At 36.1% G+C, this 20,546-nt stretch overlaps 1 protein-coding gene across 3 annotated transcripts in view; it reads left to right on the plus strand.

The window, feature by feature from the left end:
* The first annotated feature begins 201 nt into the window (after positions 1 to 201).
* LOC110666032 (probable inactive ATP-dependent zinc metalloprotease FTSHI 4, chloroplastic) overlaps positions 202 to 20,546 on the plus strand; it is a 33,382-nt gene continuing 13,037 nt past the window's right edge. For all 3 annotated transcript variants that reach the window (XR_002497087.2, XM_021826366.2, XM_021826367.2), the window contains exons 1-3: positions 202 to 938; positions 1,709 to 2,084; positions 5,074 to 5,332. Coding sequence is in view for 2 of the 3 variants with exons in the window: in XM_021826366.2 (XP_021682058.2) it covers positions 413 to 938; positions 1,709 to 2,084; positions 5,074 to 5,332 (1,161 nt within the window). In the remaining variant the exon portion in view is untranslated. The remainder of the gene's footprint in view (positions 939 to 1,708; positions 2,085 to 5,073; positions 5,333 to 20,546) is intronic.

The raw sequence follows: 20,546 nt of genomic DNA on the forward strand, positions 1-20,546 counted from the left end.
AAATTTTCTTTTATTAAATTAAAAAATTTAGTCTATAATTTTAGTTTTTAAATTAAATTAAATTTAAATTTTTAATTTAAATTAAATAAAAAATAACAAATAAATTAATTTAAACTTTCTCAATAATGTTAAATTCAATATTTTGCTTTTTTTTTTTTTTTTTTTGACATAGGGGTCTGCTAGGGAAAAAGTTTATTTGGCCAAACGACAAAGCTCAAACCCAAAAAACGGCACCGTAAGTATCTATCTATTCATCATCGTCGTCATCAAAACCTCGAGGTGCTGCAGAATCCAAATTTCCAGCACTGGGAAGTAAGGAAGTAAGAAAGAAAGAAAGAAAGAAAGAAAGAAGATTTTTTTTTTCTTTTCTTTTCTTTTCCTCTGCTTTCGTGGTAAAATACGGAGGTAGAAAATGAAATCCGTCATTACAAAACCTCCTCTTAATTCCATTCAGCTCCCAAAACCCGTTATTATCCGATTCCACTGTTCTCTCGCTAATCTCACATCTCACAGACATGTCTTTAAACCTAAAAAATTAGGCTCCCAAAGTCCCCTAATTCTCTTCATTCAACGTAAAAGACTCTCAATTAGCACTTTTGCAGATGCTGCTTCCAGCTCTAACTCGGTTATGGAGTCGCCTAACTCAGAAGAAGAAGACGCCGAGTCCGCCCAGCTGTTCGTGAAATTGAAAGAGGCCGAGAGGCAGAGAGTAAATGAGTTGGAAGAATTAGAGAGGAAAGCGGATGTGCAATTGGAGAGGCAGCTTGTAATGGCATCCAACTGGAGCAGGGCATTGTTAACTATGCGTGGAAAGTTGAAGGGAACGGAGTGGGATCCTGAGAACTCTCATAGAATTGATTTTAGTCAATTCTGGAGTCTTCTTAATTCAAATAATGTTCAGTTTATGGAGTACTCAAATTATGGGCAGACTGTGTCAGGTATGCATTTGGTTTATTTCTTTGTTGGTTTGTTATTTAGTTGGATGAAATTACTTCGCTGAACTGTTTGAAAAGTCCATATGCCTGTATTTTGGTTTTGGAAGATTTTGTTGTGCACCTGAAGGTTCTAATTTTCAATTACAACAACTGCTTAGGATTTCATTTACCCCCTAAATGAATTGAGTAGAAATTATTGAAATTTGGTGTCTATATGTGGAATTGTCAACAAGATTTGGCAATGTATAAGACCAAAACATCTGATTGAAGTCCCAAAAGGTTTAATACTTCGAAAACTTAAAACTCTTCAGCATGTGAAATGCTGGAATTGGTTGTGTAATTGCTTGTGCAGACGTAATTATTAAAAGAGAATAAGGGGGGGGGGGGGATTAAATCTTTTAAATCAGTCTTTTTTTTTCCAATGACTCCACTGCTGCCACCGCTGGAAACTAATTAGATAGTAATGCAGTAATGAACTTTATCTTTTTCTTTTTTTTTTTTTTGAGAAAAATAGTAATGAGTTATTGTAACAATGCAGTGATGATTTGTTACAATTACTATTTTCTCCATTATCTATGGTATTGCATTATCAAAGTGGTTTATTATTGTTACTTGAGCAAGTCATTGGTATTTATTTTCAATTGGCTTAACCTGAAAGAATATTTTTTGATTTGTGTCTTTACTGATGGAGCACATTCTGGCAGAATCATAAAACTTGATGGATTTTTTTTTCTTTGACATCTTCTGCTGAAAATTATTGCTTATTACTGCAGTGATTCTGCCATACTACAAGGATGGAAAAATGCAGGGAGAAGGAAAGAATTCGAAGAAGGAAATTATTTTTCAGCGGCATGTGGTTGACCGTATGCCAATTGATTGTTGGAATGATGTCTGGAAAAAGCTGCATCAGCAAATAGTGAATGTCGAAGTCATTAATGTGGATACAGTTCCTGCAGAAGTCTACTCTACTGTTGCAACTGCAGTAATTTGGTCTATGCGGCTTGCTTTATCTGTTGCATTATATGTTTGGATTGATAATATGATGAGACCAATTTATGCAAAGTTAATACCTTGTGATTTGGGAAAGCCTAGTCAAACTATTAGGCAGCCACTCAAACGCCGTGCACTTGGGTCACTAGGCAAGAGTCGGTAAGTGGAAGGCTGATTGATAGGTGAAATGCTGTTCCATACTTTTACTGTAAGGTGAAATTGTTAATGTCCTTTCTTTTTGTGATTGTTTGCATGAATTAATCCCTCAAAATAACTCAGCCTTTATCTTAACCTAGTTGGGGGTTATCTACATTGGTGCTTTTCCTCCACTTTGCTTGGTTAATACTTAAGAGCCATATTTTCCTTTTTCCTTTCTTATGCTTATCGTTTTTGTGAACCTATAGTAGAAAAATTTTGTTCTTTTACTCATTCTTAATTCTTTAGCTACATTTACCGAATTGCTTGTAGGGTTGGCCAAATACGTTTCCCATTTTATTATCAAAGTCAGCATTATGAATAAGCATATGTTAGCCAGTTGGATTAAAGCACTTTGAAGGAGGCAAACTTTAAACGAACAATAATGTGTGCCATTCTACAAGAGAGGACAATACACACACACACACACACACACACACACACACACACACACATATGTAATTATATATATATATATATATATATATATAAGCTGATGTTGGTCAATTAGATTAGATTACTGTGCAACATATAAGTGTCATCATTTATGCTTCATTATTTTCTTTTATTTTGCTTATTAAAAAGAATTTCTTAAACTTACTAAAAACCTCTTTCTTCTAGAGTTAACAATAATATGGCCGGTATTTAGTAGTTTGCTCCCTTGAGATAACCATGTATGGCATTGTTTAGAAGTTCACTAATGGTAATTGATAATTGCAACTGCATATTTTCACAAGTACATATTACCTTATCATCTTATATGAGTAATTGTGCTTGACAATTCACTGCGTCTTGAACTTTCATCTAATTATTGAAAAGAAAATGAGTGGTTCACATTTTTCTACCATAGAGAGGTCAAGAAACTAAAGAGTGGTTAGAATTGTCAATTTTTATGAAACTTCAGACAGCATGCTTTTCTTGTACTTCTTGATTATGTGTATTACCTCTGATACTTTTTGTCGACATTATTGGGACCTTGGCTTCTATGTCATAACTAGAAATCACATGCATTAGCTTTGTTTGCTATGTCTTCTTGGCTGGTTACTTCGTTCCACAACACATGCTTGGACTTGTGCCAAAGTAAGCTGCAGTAGGTGCATAACTTGGGCAAGTTTTGACCAACATTCATGCCTATATGAGGAGCTTTGAGCTCTTTTTTTGGGTGGCCACAAATTTGAGAGATTGTGAGGTGTGTGCTGTAGTGGAGCAAGCTGCTTGCTTGCATGTGAGAGTACTTATTTCATATAAGAGTGTATTTTGTGAGGGTGCAAGTGAGATCACTACTTAGTAACGGTAACACTGATGGGTATAATTGGGTTGATGGATTTGTGAGTGCGTGAAATTAATTAGTAGCTGTATTATTATTATTATTATTATTATTATTATTATTATTATTTACTAGTGGATTGTTTCACGGAGTAGAAAAAATTGCCGAACCACTTAAACTTTGTGTTCCGATTATTTTGTGATTGCAGGTATATTTTTCACATCAATTTCTACATTTATTTATTTTTTTTCCTGCTTAATGGTTTGAAAGTCTTGAGCATTGTGTGTTTTTTCAATTATTTCTTATGCATTTAAATTTATCAATTTGGTTCACAAATTAGTAGTTTAATTTTAAGTGTATGCAACGAGTCTAGGGCTTGTGTTTGTGCTGATGTCACATGAAAAAAAATGACCAATTTAGATTATGGGGCTTCTCCTAAGCCCTAAGAACCACGAAATGATGGTGTTTTGCAAAATATAAATTCCAAAAAGCATTTTAAGTAGCTTCAATTTTACAAAATTTATTTCACGACATGGTTTTAAATAACGGCTGTTATATAATAAATAACGATCGTTACCATCGTTACTTAACGGTAATGGTCATTACCTCAATAATTCAACAAATAAAAAGCAAATGCAAATAGTATTTTCTTTAGTTTTTTTTTTTATTTTTTTTATTTTTTTATTCTCTGTGTGTTTTAGGCTTTCAGCTATTGTTTCTATCACATTTTCTCTCAAAATTTCACCCAAAGTTCTCCTATTTTCTACAAATCTCTCCCTTATTCTTTTTGAAGCTAAGATCATCTTAAATATTTATATTCTCCACAACTACTTCTTGCAAAAGGTGAGTAACCGAGTGTTATTTTCTGTTTTTTACTTTACATATTTGTTGAAGAAATTTGTGTTTGATGTTAGATTTGTTGTTAACTTTATGGTATGAAGCATTAGTTTGCTCGATCTATAGGTTTATATGTTTTTCTTTTCTAATTTTGAACAAATTTTCAGAATTAATATTATTAAAATACATTATTAATTATAAAATAACATCTAATTTGATGTATTTATGCTTATTATATAGTTTTATATCTTAATTTTAGTTGTATCTATCAATATTTACTCATTTCATGAACTTTTCAAAAATTTTAAAGAAATTTGTGTAGCGCTAGACCGCCGTTACATTATGGCTGTTACAGGCCTGTTTTCATTACTCATTATCGCAACCGCCAACGTGGCCGTGGCTGCAATTTAAACCATGTTTGACAGCACTTATGGCTTGAGGTTTGGTCCATTTCCTCCAAATTAACAAGTTATATCGATGCTTGTCTTGCCTTTCAGCAAAATATTAGCGTGGGCAGATGCTCCAGATACATTGGATACAATTGAAACAAAATCATTAACTTGTGAACCAAATTAATAAAATTGTTCTGCTTGTAGTAAATGATTCAACTTTATTTTTGTTCCATTTACCTTAAAATTGTTATTCATGCATGCTGATTTCAATATCTTGAGAATTAGTATATTGAAATTTTATTGTTTTGGAATTATTATAGGGATTTTAATTTGATGGTTTATGTTTTGATGTTGTTAGTATTCTGCAATTGGATCACGATAACTTTTTTTTTTTTTTTTTTTTTTTTTCTGCAATAACATGCCTCTGGAGTCTAATTTTGGAATTTCTTTCCCTCAGGGCAAAGTTTATATCAGCAGAAGAAACTACTGGTGTTACCTTTGATGATTTTGCTGGCCAGGAGTACATAAAGAGGGAACTACAGGAGATTGTACGAATTTTGAAGAATGAGGAGGAGTTCCAAGACAAGGGAATCTATTGTCCAAAAGGTGTACTTCTCCATGGGCCCCCAGGAACTGGTAAAACTTTGCTAGCTAAAGCTATTGCTGGTGAAGCAGGACTGCCTTTCTTTGCAGCAAATGGCACCGATTTTGTAGAGGTGAGGAATGAGTTGCCTTTGAAAGATTAGCTAAGACAAAAATTATCACAAATGATATTAGAACATTGGTTGCTTCCATACTTCATATAATGTGTTTCCTTGAATTATAATTTCTTCTAATTTTAAAGGTCATGGATCAGCATTTTAGGAATGGCCATATGTTTATTTTCTAATGGATATAAGTGAATTAAAGCACACCTTTTCCCCCATAATTGAGTGATTGAAGGGTGTGGAGCAATCTCACAAGAAATTGACCTACATACGTTTCATATATTAAAATATAGTGTATCGGACATGTAAAAAGACATGACTGGCATACTCTCATGTCCTATACACTAAGCATTCTTGTTATTTAGCCACAAGATATGTAGCATCATGAAGAAACAAAGAATTATTATGTTCACATTTGTGTTTATATTTGATGATTATTCTATGAGCAAACATACACATTCATTGTTAAAATCAAATATTATAATTCACATGTAAATATTGTTGTTTCCATTGAATAAGAAGAGAAGAATAGAAAAAAGAAGACAATTGGAGACTTGTAGAGCTTGATTATTCCCTTCAAGCTGATTGGGGTATATATACTTGTGTACAAGAAACTAAAAAGGGAGAAACAAATGCCCTTAATTACAACCATAATTACTGTACAAGATTCTAACCCTGATTATGCACATAATCACTACAAATGTGGTCTATAATCACTATAAATCTGGTATATAATCACTACAAATCTGGCAAGTATCTCAACACTACCCCTCTAGTTGGAGCGATTTAGTTAGGAGATTTGCCTACTGATCATTTGAATTGACAAAACTGGTGACAATACATCCAAACTCGATCTTCCGTATGATAAAGTGATAATCCACCTCTATATGTTTAGTTCTTTCATGGAAAATTGGATTAGAGGCGATGTGTAGGGCAGCTTGATTGTCACATATCAATTTCATTTGTTTAACCTTCCCATACTTCAATTCTTGAAGGAGTTGCTTCAACCAGATAAGTTCACATATAGCTAATGCCATAGCCCGATATTCTGCTTCTGCACTTAACCTGGCAACTGCATCATGTTTTTTACTTTTCCAGGATATTAAATTTCTGCCAATCATTACGCAATATCCTGAAGTAGATCGTCTATCTAATGGTGAACCTGCCCAATCTACATCTGAATATCTAATAATTTGTGAGTGACCTTTATCTTCAAATAACAAACCTTGTCTTGGAGCTCCTTTGATGTACCAGCGAATACGAATAACTGCATCCCAGTGGCTACTATATGGTGCTTGGAGAACCACACTCACAGCAAAAGAAATGTCTGGTCATGTGATTGTAAGAAAGTTGAGTTTACCGACTAGTCTTCTATATCTTTCAAATTTTCTAATGGCTCTCCCTGTTCAGGAACAAGTTTGACATTCGGGTCTGTAGGAGTTTCTACATGTCTACAGTCTAACATCCTAGTCTCCTCCAATATATTCAAAGCATACTTCCTTTGAGAAATATCAATACCCGACTTTGATTGTGCCACTTCTATCCCCCAAAAATATTTCAACTTCCCCAAGTCTTTAGTCTGAAAGTTACTGAACAAATGCTATTTGAGTTGGAAAATTCCATCATGTTCATTTCCTGTGATGACAATATCATCAACATAGACCACTAAACAAATGCATTTGCCATGACCATCATGTCGGAAAAATACTAAATGATCGGTTTCACTCCGAGTCGTTCCAAATCTTTTAACCATAGTGTTAAACCGACCAAACAATGCTCTTAGAGACTGCTTAAGACGATATAGAGGCCATTTAAGGTGACATACCAAGTTAGACTCCTTATGAGCAATAAATCCTAGTGGTTGCTCCATGTATACTTCTTCGGCTAGTTTGCCATGTAAGAAAGTATTCTTAATGTCTAGTTGATAAAGGGTCTAGTAGATGAACAGATGCAATCTTGGCTACTGGAGAGAAGGTATCACTATAATCAAGCTCATATATCTGTGTGTACCCTTTAGCAACTAATCGAGCTTTAAGCCTGTCAATTTTTCCTTTAGGTCCCACCTTAACTATATAAACCCATCTACATCCAGCGGTAGATTTTTCCTGTGGTAGTGGCACCAAATCCCAAGTTCCGTTATTATGGAGAGCAATCATTTCCTCTACCATTGCAGCACACCATCGTGGATGGTTCAATGCTTCTCTAACAGTCTTTGGGATAGGTATATCAGACACATTGGAGATAAAAGTATAGTAGGAGGGGGACAAATGGTGATAACTCAAAAAATTATAAATTGGATGAGGATTACGAGATAATCTAATACCTTTTCGAATTGCAATAGGGGGAGTGGCTATTTCTACTGGTGGCATGACTAGTGTTGGTAGTGGTGGAATCGGAGATGTCCCCAGGAACTGCTTCTGTACCTGTATCATATGGAGGAATTGTTATGGAATGTCAACTTTGTATATTTATTTGTATCCCTATAGCATTGCAGATATGTATTTGCTGATCACTTTCCTTCTTAGTAAGGATCACAATTGTATAAGTACGTTGTAATTCTTCTTTGAGAAATATGAGAAAGTATATTCACAATATGGTATCAGAGTAATTAACTCTATAGGTCTGAGCATATCCTTTTGCCACAAGATGAGCTTTTAACCGAACCATAGATCCATCGGGATTCACTTTCACTGTGAACACCCATTTACAACCTACAGCCTTCTTACCAGTGGGCAGAGATACCAAGTCCCATGTACCATTAGTTTCCAGAGCCTCCATCTCCTCTCTCATAGCATCACACCAGTCGGGATGGGATAATGCCTCACTAACAGTTTTGGGAATATGGGTAGAGTCTAAAGAAGTAACAAAACAACGAGAACAAGAAAATAATTGATTATAAGAAACAAAAGATGAAATAGGATAAGTACATATGCGTTTACCTTTACGAAGAGCAATTGGTAAATCAAGGTCGGAATCAGAACCAGAAGCAGGAGCTGGATCTCCCAACGAAGAAGCCGGTAGAGAGTTTGAGTTTGAGTCTTGGATCTCTTCCATCATCCTGGGAAAGGTCCTGGAATAAACATGATGAACTGGTGGTTTAGGCTGAACTGGTATTGAGGCTGAAGGATCAAATGATGGGAGAGGACTAGACATAGTACATATTAAGAGATTATCTTTCTCTCTCTGACTCTTATACACAGATGATTGAGGAAAAAATAGGGTAAACTCAAAAAATATAACATCAGCAGATACAAGATATTTATTGAGAGTAGGAGAAAAACACCGATACCCCTTTTAAAGACGAGAGTACCCAAGAAAGACATACTTGAGAGACTTGGGATCTGATTTGGTAACCTGTGGACGAACATTACGAACAAAACAAGTGTACTCGAAGATACGAGGTTCAATGAGAAACAGAGACTTAGAGGAAAACAACACATTATAAGGAATGTCACTGTGAAGGATAGATGATGGCATACAGTTAATCAGAAAACAAGCCATGGAGATTGCATCAGCCCAAAAATGTTTAGGTACCTTCATTTGGAAAAGAAGTGCTCTAGCTACCTCTAGAAGGTGATGATTCTTTCTTTCGGCAACTCTATTTTGAAAAGGAGTATCAATACAAGAGGTCTGTTGGAAAGGTATTCTTTTGCATTATCACTTCTCAAGGTACGAACACATGCATTAAAATGTATTTTGATTTCAGCACAAAAGGCACAAAAGATAGAAAATAACTCTGAACGATTTTTCATTAAAAATAACTAACACGAGAGTAGTCATCAATAAAGGTAACAAAATACTTAAATCCAGTTTCAGAAATGATAGAACATGGACCTCATACATTAGAATGAACTAACTCAAAAGGATACGAAGCTCGTTTATTAACTCAAGACACTGTAGGTAAACGATGATGTTTGGCAAATTGACATTACACAATTTAAAATTGAGAAAGATTGAAACTGTGGACATAGCTTCTTCATGACAGATAGGGAAGGATGGCCCAACCGACAATGAACTTCGAGAGGACTTAAGGCACTAGAGCACACAAGAGATCTCGGCAACTGCTTATCAATGATGTACAGGCCTCCAGACTCATACCCTTTATCAATAATCTGCTTCGTCGTAAGATCCTGAAAGAAACAATGATTGGAAAAAAATAAGACAACAATTAAGCGTACAAGTAAGTTGACTAACAGTGAGTAAGTTAAAAGCAAATTTAGATAAGCGTAAAACTGAAGACACAAAGATTGAGGGTGATATGTTGGCTACACCAGTACCCATGACACAAGATTTGGGCTCATTAGCTAAAGTGACAGAAGAAGAGGAGTAATGAGGTTCAAATTAAGACAAAAGATTACAGTTACTTGTCATGTGGTCTGTAGCCCCAGAATCAATGACCCACTTTGAAGAAGATGACACAAGACATGTAGTGGAATTACCTGACTCAACAATAGTAGCGGCTGGTGAATTAGTGGGCTTTAGTGATGCTTGATACTGAAAGAATTGTGCATATTCTTCAGTGGAAACTAAAATAGTTTTTTCAGAAGGAGGAGCTATGGTAGACTCCTTGGCTACTATATTTGTCATCTGAATCCGCTTATTCTTATTCTGAAGTTGTGGGCATGTTCTTTTTGTATGCCCTGGCTCATGGTAATAATAGCACACAATGCCTCTTAGTCAGTTTATGTCTTCCCCTACTATTTACTCATTGGGAAGCTTTGGGACAGATATTGTGCTATTTGAAAGGTGCTTCAGGTCGTGGCCTTTCGTATAGCAAAAATGGGCATTTAAATATTGAGTGTTTTTCAAATTCAGAGTGGGTAGGATCAAAGATTGACAGGAGATCAACAACAGGGTATTGTATTTTTGTTAGAGGAAACCTGGTGTCGTGGAGGAGTAAGAAGCAGAGAGTAGTTTCTCATTCAAGTGCTGAATTAGAATATCGGGCTATAGCACAATCAGTTGTGAAGTTATGTGGGTGCTTCAGTTATTGGATGAGATTGGTCTTAAGGTGCCATCATCGGTAAAATTATGGTGTTATAATCAAGCAGCTCTCCATATTGCTTCTAATCCTGTGTATCATGTGCAAACTAAATAGATCAAGATTGATTGTCACTTTATTTGAGAGAAGATTCAACAGAAGGTCGTCTCAACAGGGCATGTCAAAACAGGAGAGCAATTGAGAGATATTTTTACAAAAGCTCTAAATGAAGCTCGAGTTGACTACGTTTGTAGCAAGTTGTGCATGATTAACATCTATACTCCAGCTTGAGCGGGATTGTTATGGAATGTCAACTTTGTATATTTATTTGTATCCCTAACTTATAGCATTGCATATATGTATTTTCTTAATTATATGATTACTTTCCTTCTTAGTTAGGATCACAATTGTATAAATATATTGTAATCCTTTGTTGTGATTAGAGAGAATTGAAGAATTTCTTGATGTATTTCACAGTGTTACAATGATTCAAATTTATATACAAAGGTTATAGCCTTAATAGGAAAGAAAATAAAAGCTAATAAATATAAATATCCATAATATCACTAATTTACATTCTAATTTACAGCTAATGCACTAATTAAGGAATTTCAACACTCTCCCTCAAGTTGGTTCATGTATGTTGCACATGCCCAACTTGCAAACTAGGGTATGAAACACCTTACAACCTAACCCTTTAGTGAACACATCATCTAATTGATCTTTCGAACTTACGTAAGAGACACTTGAGGAACTATCCACATTTTTTTTTTTTTTTTTATGAAGTGTCTATCAATCTCTATATGCTTGGTCCGCTTATGCTGAACTGGATTATGAACTATACTGATTGTAGCTTTGTTATTACAAAATAAAAACAAACCATTAGTTTCAAACAATTTTAATTCTTCCATCAACTTCCGTAACCACAATAACTCATAGATACCTTGAGCTATTGCCCTGAATTCGGCTTCTGCACTGGATCTAGCTGTCACATTTTGCATCTTACTTCTCCAGGTGACTAGATTACCACCAACGAAGGTACAGTATCCTGATGTTGATCTCCTATCATCAAGAGACCCAGCCCAATCTACATCTGTAAAGGCTTTAATCTGAAAGTGACCATGCTTTGAGAAAAGAAGTCCTTTCCCAGGTGTAGATTTTATGTATCGCAAGAAGCAGAAAACAACTTCCAAATGAGATTCATGAGGATCATGCATATACTGGCTCACTAGACCAACTGCATATGTTATGTCCTGTTTAGTGTGCGAAAGATAAATTAGTTTGCCAACCAACCTCTGATATCTCCCTAAATCCACTGATTTTTCAACTCTAGCTTGCAATTTATGATTGGCCTCAATATGAGACTCTGCCGGTTTACAGCCCAGCATTCCTGTTTCTTCCAACAGATCCAAGATATACTTTCTTTGAGAAATAAAGATTCCTTTATATGATCTGACAACCTCTATTCCAAGAAAGTACTTGAGCCTTCCCAAATCTTTGATCTCAAACTCCTGTGCTAGGCGCTCCTTTAAAAGAGCCATTTCTTCCTTATCGTCACTAGTTACCATAATATCATCCACATAGACAATAAGTAGTGTGATTTTGCCTCTACGATGCCTCATAAACAAGGTATGATCAGCATTGCTTTGGCAGTATCCAAAGGAGATCATCGCTTTACTGAACCTATCAAACCATGCTCTAGGTGACTGTTTTAGACCATACAAAGCCTTTTTCAATCTGCAAACTTTCTCTCTGGTCTTCTCATCCTCAAATCCTGGAGGAATTTTCATATACACTTCTTCTTCCAAATCACCATGTAAAAAGACATACAATATTTTCATGAAGGAGGATGATAACACCTATATCCCTTCTGAGTGCTAGAATAACCAACAAAAATACATTTCAGGGCTCAGGGTTCTAATTTCCCACTATACTCGCACAATATTTTCATGAAGGAGGATGATAACACCTATATCCCTTATGAGTGCTAGAATAACCAATAAAAACACATTTCAGGGCTCAGGGTTCTAATTTTCCACTATTAAGCTTATGAACAAAACAAATACAACCAAATACTTTTGGAGGAACGGTATATAAATTTTTACCCTGTAAAACCTCTAAAGGACTCTTAAACTCCAATGTCCGAAGAGGCATCCTGTTAATAAGATATGTAGCAGAAAGAATAGCATCCCCCCAGTAAGGTTTAGAAACATTCATGATAAATATAAGAGACCTAGCAACCCTAAGTAAGTGTATTTTTTCTCTTAGATACCCCATTTTGTGAACTAGTATTAACACAAGTCTGATGTAAAATCCCATGTGCCTTCAAATACTCCTGAAAGACTCCATTCATATATTCTGTACCATTATCAGTTCTCAATATTTTAACATGAGCATCAAACTGTGTACTAATCATTTTATGAAACTACTGAAAGCAAGAGAAAACTTCATTTTTCCCTTTCATCAAATATACCTAAGTTAACCTACTGCAACAATCAATAAAGGTCACAAACTATCCGTAACTCGATAAAGACACAGTTTGAGTAGGTCTCCATACATCAGAATGGGTAATCATAAAAGGAACTGAAGACTTATTATTTATTGCAGGATAAGATTGTCTAGTATGTTTAGCAAACTCACAAGCATCACATACTAACAATTCAGTTTTGCATTGTTTAAACAGAAAAGGATAAACTTTTTCTAACACAGTAAATGAAAGATGTCCTAGTCTCCTATGCCACATGATAATTTGTTCCTGAGCACACATAGATTGCCCCAACATGGCCTGGCCAACATAATCATTCAAGAGCTATAGCCCATCTTGCATTCTACCACTGCCAATCGTTCTCGCTGTCGTCAATTCCTGAAATACACAGTGAGTTGGGAAAAATTCAATTTTGCAGTTTAGAGCTTTTTTTATTGAACTGACAGAGAAGAGGTTAATAGAAAAGCTAAGCACATGTAAAACAGAACTAAGACTTATATTAGGGGTGTATTTAACAGAACCTGTTTCAGAAAACAGTAGATAAGGATTCATCCGCAGTGCGGACTTTTTCTTTTCCTGAACATGGAGAATAGGATATGAATTTATTTGAAGAGCCTGTCATATGCTTGTTTGCTCCAGAATCTATAACCCAAAAAGAATTATTAAGATTAACAAAAAAAGCATTACCTGAGTTAACGAAGTTAGAAGAGGCAATTGTGGTGGATTGCGATTCAAGTTGTGATAGCAAACGCCTTAGAGTTTGTACCTCTTCATTGGAAAACATCTCAGTGGTGGTAGTATCTTCGGACAGATTCACAGCCTAAGATACATTAGCTTTTGGTCTAGTAAGGCTCATCCTTTTTCCTCCATGCCCTTTAGTGGGGCGTCCATGCAATTTTCAACAGTGTTTCTTAGTATGCTGATTTTTTCCACAATAGTCACAATGTAGTTGATCCTTATCTGCTGAACCATGTGACTGTTTACATGAGGAATTAGCAACTAGTCCTGCCTTATCAACAGATATAGAATGAATCATGGCACTCCTCCTGCTCTCATCCTGCTAAACATAAGAGTATGTCTGTCTTAAGGTAGGTAAAGGATTCTTCCCAAGCACTTGGACCCTAATTTGATCATATTCCATATTCAGCCCAACAAAAAAATCATAGATCCACTCTTTCTCAACCAACTTCTAAAATTTAACAGCATCTTCAGGGACATGAGGCCTGAAAGTCCTGGTAAAAGTCCAGTTCCTGTCATAGACCACTCGATTCTGCATAATATTGAGCAATAGTTAGCTTACCCTGTTTCATACCATGAACCTTGTTTCGAAGCTCATACACTTGTGCATCGTTCTCAACTTGAGAATAGGTCTGAGAAACTGTACTCCAAATGGCAACTGCATTATTCAACAGTAAATACCCACGAGCTGTATGTGATTGCATGGAATTGATAAGCCATGACATGATAAGAGAATTTTCTGACTCCCATTAACTATAGGTAGAAGTAGAATTTTCTGGTTTTTGCTTATCTCCAGTAAGATAACCCTGCAACTCTCTAGCTTGAATAAAAAGGAGACACGATCTAGACCATGCAAGGTAATTTGTCCCATCAAGCTTTATGGGGCTAATAATTAATGAGGGATTTTTAATTGTAGTAGTCATTTTCCTTTCAACAACTGAATTTTTTACATCAGACATGATTCAGAGAATTGATTAAAAGAAACAGTAGGCAGAAGACAAATACCCAAAAACAAAATTGCAAACCAAGAGATGGGAATGGGTTGGGTAGAGGTGCGGTACACTAGGGATGTCGTCGAAAAAAAAAAGTGCGATCGAAAAAAAAAGTGCAGCCGGAAAATTTGACCAGGAACAGGCTCACTCCCCGGCATGTGTACACGAGGCGAAAACCTTCTGTCGGCGCGTGGGATCATGCACCTTACCAGATGGTGGCGAGAATCCAGGCGAGGATCGGCGACGAGGTTCTATGCCTTCCTAAAGGGGCGGTGACAACTACCCGCTTTCAAGGCTTACCCACACAAACCCTAACTATTTCTCACTGTTTTCTCTATGCCAAAAAAAAAAAAAAAAAAAAATTTTCAGATAAAATGGCTAAGGCTCTGATACCATGTTGAGATTAGAGAGAATTGAAGAATTTCTTAATGTATTTCACAGTGTTACAATGATTAAAATTTATACACAGGCTATAGCCTTAATAGGAAATAAAATAAAAGCTAAGAAATACAAATATCCTTAATATCACTAATTTACATTCTAATTTACAACTAATGCACTAATTAAGATATTTTAACACATTCTAATTTATGGCTAATGCACTAATTAAGGGATTCCAAAATCCTTCGTTGAGAAATATGAGAAAATACTTTCACAATAGGAATATTAGAGATATTAGCAGAAGGATGAGGACAACGAGAGTAGACTTGGAAAGGAGGTGGGTTCACTCAAGGTGTTGGAATAGTAGGAACTAGCAAGACATCAGGAATGAGATTTCTGTTTGTTGTGTTGGATGAAAAGTAAGGAGACATTTCAAAGTAGGTTACATATGTTGAGACAAAATATCTGTTTGTAGTTGGATCATAGTATTTGTATCCTTTTTGAAGACAGGAATATTCTAAAAGACACACTTTACTAATTTAGGTTGGAGTTTGTCTTTGCCAGAAGTGTGATCATGAACAAAACATACACATGCAAACACACGCAGAGTCAATTGATGGGAATTTTGGTTTGGAAATAAGACTGAATAAGGACTCTGATGTTGCAAAATAGAAGAGGGCATTCTGTTAATCAAATAACAAGCAGTAAGATCAGGATTCCCCTAAAAACGTAGGGGAACATTATGGTGTATGAGTAAGGTTCAAGCAGTTTCAATGAGATGCCTATTTTTCCACTCGGCGACCCCATCTTGTTGAGGGCTATAAGCATAGGAAGTTTGATGAGAAATGCCTTGAGAAGACAAGAAATGAGTAAAGAAAGGAGAGATATTCAGTGGCATTGTCACTGCATAAAACTTTTATTGAAACACCAAACTGATTATGAATTTTAGCACAAAAATTTTGAAAGATGGAGAATAATTTAGAATGATTTTTCATTAAAAATAATCAAGTGCAACGAGAATAATCATCAATAAATGTAATAAAATAATAAAATCCCAAAATTGAACTGACACAACTTGGGCCCTAAATATCTGAATAAAAAATGTCAAACATAGAGGTAGCCCTATTATTGACTAGCTTGGGAAGTCAAGCACGAGTTTATTTCCTAAGTTGACATGACTCGCATTCTGAATAAGACAAAGTAGAAAAGCTAGGAACTATTTTTTGTAACTTGCCAAGACTTGGATGGCTCAAACGACTATGAATAAGATTAGGAGAAGTAGTGGAAGCAAAAGCAGCTGGAGGATTTTGAGTAGAGAGATGGTACAATCGTTGTGACTCATGTCCTACTCCATTCATCTTCCCAAAATCTCGGTCCAGCACAACAACAGAGTTTGCGGTAAAGGTGACAAAACAATTAAGGTTTTTTGTCAACTTACTAATGGAGATTAAGTTATATGGACATTCAGGGGCGAATAAAAATGTATTTAAGGGAATAGAAGGAAGAAGATTTACTTCTCTTATTCCTTTAACCACTGTTTGTGAGCCATTAGCTAAGGTGACTTTGGGTAGTATGGAAGGAGAAATAAGAGTGGAGAAAAGATTGTTATTACCAGATATATATGATCAGAGGCAGCAGAGTCTAGGATCCATGGACTAGTGGATGAAGACTTAGATAAGCAAAGGACTTACCAAAGTGAGAGATGTTGGCTAAAGGAGACAATTGCTTAGTTGTTTGATACTGTAGATATTCCTCATAGTCTGCTCCAGTTATGGTGATTGAATTAGTTGCACCATCCTTTGCATCAGGTAATGAAAGCAAACAATCACCACTAGATTGGACTATATGTGTAGTTTATCGAACACCATTGTTAGACTGATTGGCATGTGGTGGTCAACCATGAAGTGGCCAACAGGTATCACGAGTGTGACCACCTTTATCACAGCAGGTGCAATGAGGTCTCCTTCCTTTGCCTTTTCGATAGCCGCCCTGTCCTTGTTGATTTCCATGTTGTACTGCCAATACTGAAGACTCAATTTCTGTTGGGTTATTTTTACTCAGAGAAATGCGAAGAAGTCTAGCAGATATATCCTCCAAAGTAGGAATAACTGAACTAGTCAATATTTGGTCACTCACAGAACCAAGATTAGAACGAAGTCCAATCAATGCCAAAACCATAAAAAACTTGTCCCGCTGTTGTTCAGTAACACTATTAGTAAAGGGCATAAGTGAATTAAATTCATCTTTTAGTGTTTCAACTTGTCAACTCCCCCTGAGTAGTTTGTGCTTAACTGGTCCCAAGCCCAGATAAAGGAAGAGGGTTGCGGTAAGTGATAACCAGTTTAAAAATTTTGTCACACCTCATGATATGGATTCTTATGATATAAATGTTGGGGCGTCCTCTACTTATGACACGCTGCATCGGAGCCTAGGTGTAGTGAGAAATATGCAAGGGTGTAGGGTGTTCACTGAAAGCGATGCGCCATGCCGACGCTCAGGTGTGGTGTTAAATGAGCAAGGGTTTCAACATCATGAACTGGTGTGGGTAAAAAAATTAGTCCATAGAATAGATAGTGGAACAGAACACAAGATAGACATAGAGAATAATAGAAGATATCATAGAAGGAGATCAATTAAGAAGGAACATGATAGGAGAAGAATCAGGGTTGGTACTTGAAATGTTGGATCACTTATAGGAAAATTAAAGGAAAATTAATGGAGCTTATGGATACCTTAGAAAGGAGAATGGTGATAATTGCTTGTATTCAGGAGACTAAATGGGTAGGAGAGAAAAGTAAAGAAGTGGGTAATTCAGGATATAAAATGTGGTTTATGAGAAAGAAGAGGAACAAGAATGGAGTGAGCATGATCATAGACAGGACATTGAAAGATGCCGTAATAGCTGTGAAAAGAGTAGGAGATAAAATTATACTTGCAAAGCTAGTACTAGAAGGAGAAACAATACTCAACTCAACTAAGCCTTTATCCAAAAAATTTGGGGTTGGCTATATGGATTCGCTTTCTCCACTCTAAACGATTTAGGGTTAAATCCTCAGAAATGTGTAATGTTTCTAGGCTATGTTGTACTACTGTCCTCCAAGTCAATTTAGGTCTATCCCTTTTTTTCTTTCTATCCTTTAACCTAATGTGTTCTACTTGTCTAACTGGAGCCTCCGTATGTCTACGCTTCACATGACCAAACCACCTCAATCTCCCTTCTCTCAACTTATTTTCAATTGGCACCACTCCTACATTTTCTCTAATACTCTCATTACGGATTTTATCTAGTCTAGTATTGGCCACTCATCCACCTTAACATTCTTATCTCTGCAACTCTTATCTTAGACGCATACGACTCTTTCAGTGCCTGTTATGGAAAGTCAATCACTATATTATTTCTCTGTATATTCTATATTCTGTATTTCTATTTTGGATTTCTTATTTAAGATTTCTTCCTAATTAGTAGAACATAATTATAAGAATCAATTGTATATATATACCCATATACAGATTAATTAAAATTAAGGAGAATCATCTCTTTCTACATGGTATCAGAGCAGGTCATCTATCTAGGGTGACTATTTGTTCTCACCACCCAGCTCAGGAGAGACCTTGGCTGCTGATCGGCTGTTTCGACTCCAATCAACATCGCCGGCGTCGCCTCAACCCCTTCATTTCACCACTGTGTGCTGTTGTCTGATCCAGTACACCATTGAAGGACTTCTGTAGTTTGGCTCTCAGATCCTATTTCGGTTTTTGCTTGATTTGTGATTTGGGTTATTTTGCTGCTATAAGCACTTTGGATTAGCGTTTTAGTTAGTTTTTTTTGTCTCAATAAATGGCAGACAATAAGAATGTTATTTTTGATGAGATTCTGGTGATGACTAAGATTATGAAACAAAAACTTAATGGTTCGAATTACTTGGAGTGGAGTAAGACTGTTAGGGTCTATTTGCGTAGCATTGATAAGGATAATCACCTTACTAAAGATCCATCTACTGATGATACACGACAAACTTGGCTAAGGGAGGATGCTCGGTTGTTTTTGTAGCTTTGGAACTCGATTCACAGTGAGGTAATTAGTTTAATTAATCACTGTGAATTTGTTAAGGAATTGATGGATTACTTAGATTTTCTGTATTCTGGTAAAGGGAATATCTCCTGTATTTATGATATTTGTAAGGCATTCTACCGTGCTGAGAAAGAGGATAAGTCTCTCACGGCTTATTTTATAGATTTTAAACGGGTATATGAGGAACTTAATGTATTGTTGCTTTTTAGTCCTGATGTGAAAGTTCAGCAGGCCCAATGGGAGCAACTGGCTGTTATGAGTTTTCTTGCAGGCCTTCCTTCAGAGTATGAGACTGCTAAATCTCAGATTCTCTCCAGTTCTGAGATTCTCTCTTTGCATGAAACGTTTACACGGGTTCTTCGTACAGAGAGTACCCAATCTTCACAGCCTGCCAGTAGTGCTCTTATTAGTCGTAATCCAAATGGACAACAGGGTAATAGAAGAGGAAGTAGAGGAGGAATTACAGGTCATAGAGGTAATCAGCGTAATGGAGAGGCTAGTTCTAATAAGGAATCAAGAGGAGTCATTTGTTATTATTGCCATGAGCCTGGCCATATAAAATATAATTATCCGTAACTTCAGAGGAAAAATCAGCGATCACATATGACAAATATGGCAGCAGAGGATTCTACAGTATCTTCCTCTGAGAAAATTGTTTTGGTAACTGCAGAGGATTTTGCTCAGTTTTCTCAGTATCAGGCATCTCCAAAGCCTACCAGTTATTCTGTCACTGCGATCATTGAGTCAGGTAAATCCACTACATGCCTTGTGTCTTCCTCATCCAAATGGGTTATTGATTCTGGTGCGACAGATCACATGACAGGTAATTTTAGTCTTCAATCTGCTTTTTAGTCTAATCTCACTTCCTCTACTGTTGCTTTAGCTGATAGTTTTACTTCTTGTGTCATGGGTTCTGGAACTGCGAATCCGACTTCGTCAATTTCTTTATCATCTGTTTTGTGTCTACCAAAATTCTCTTTTAATCTACTTTCTGTTAGTAAACTTACTTGTTCTTAAATTGTTCTGTTTTATTTTTTTCCTGACCAGTGTTTGTTTCAGGATCTTACGATGAAGCAGATTATTGGTAGAGGATGTGAGGCAGGTGGTCTCTACATTCTGGAAAATCATGTACCGCGGTTGCTTGTTTGCTCCAGTACCTTAACACCTCTTAAAGCTCATTGTAGATTGGGCCATCTTTCTTTGTCTACCATGAAGAAGCTGTGTCCTCAGTTTCAGTCTTTATCAGTACTAGAATATGAGTCGTGTCAGTTTGCAAAACATCATCGTTTGCCTTCTGTGTCTAGAGTCAATAAATGGGTTTCATCCCCTTTTGAATTAGTTCATTCTGATGTTTGGGGTCCTTGTTCTGTTACTTCTAAAACTGGATTTCGTTGTTTTGCTATTTTTGTTAATGATTACTCTCGTGTTACCTGGTTATATTTAATGAAGAATCGTTTTGAGTTGTTTTCTATCTTTTGTGCCTTTTGTAATAAAATCAAAACTCAATTTAATATTTTTGTGCGCATATTAAGAAGTGACAATGCCAAAAAATATTTTTCAGCTCAATTTCAGTT

Source organism: Hevea brasiliensis, chromosome 10 (assembly GCF_030052815.1).
Source record: "Hevea brasiliensis isolate MT/VB/25A 57/8 chromosome 10, ASM3005281v1, whole genome shotgun sequence".
Classification (NCBI taxonomy): domain Eukaryota; kingdom Viridiplantae; phylum Streptophyta; class Magnoliopsida; order Malpighiales; family Euphorbiaceae; genus Hevea; species Hevea brasiliensis.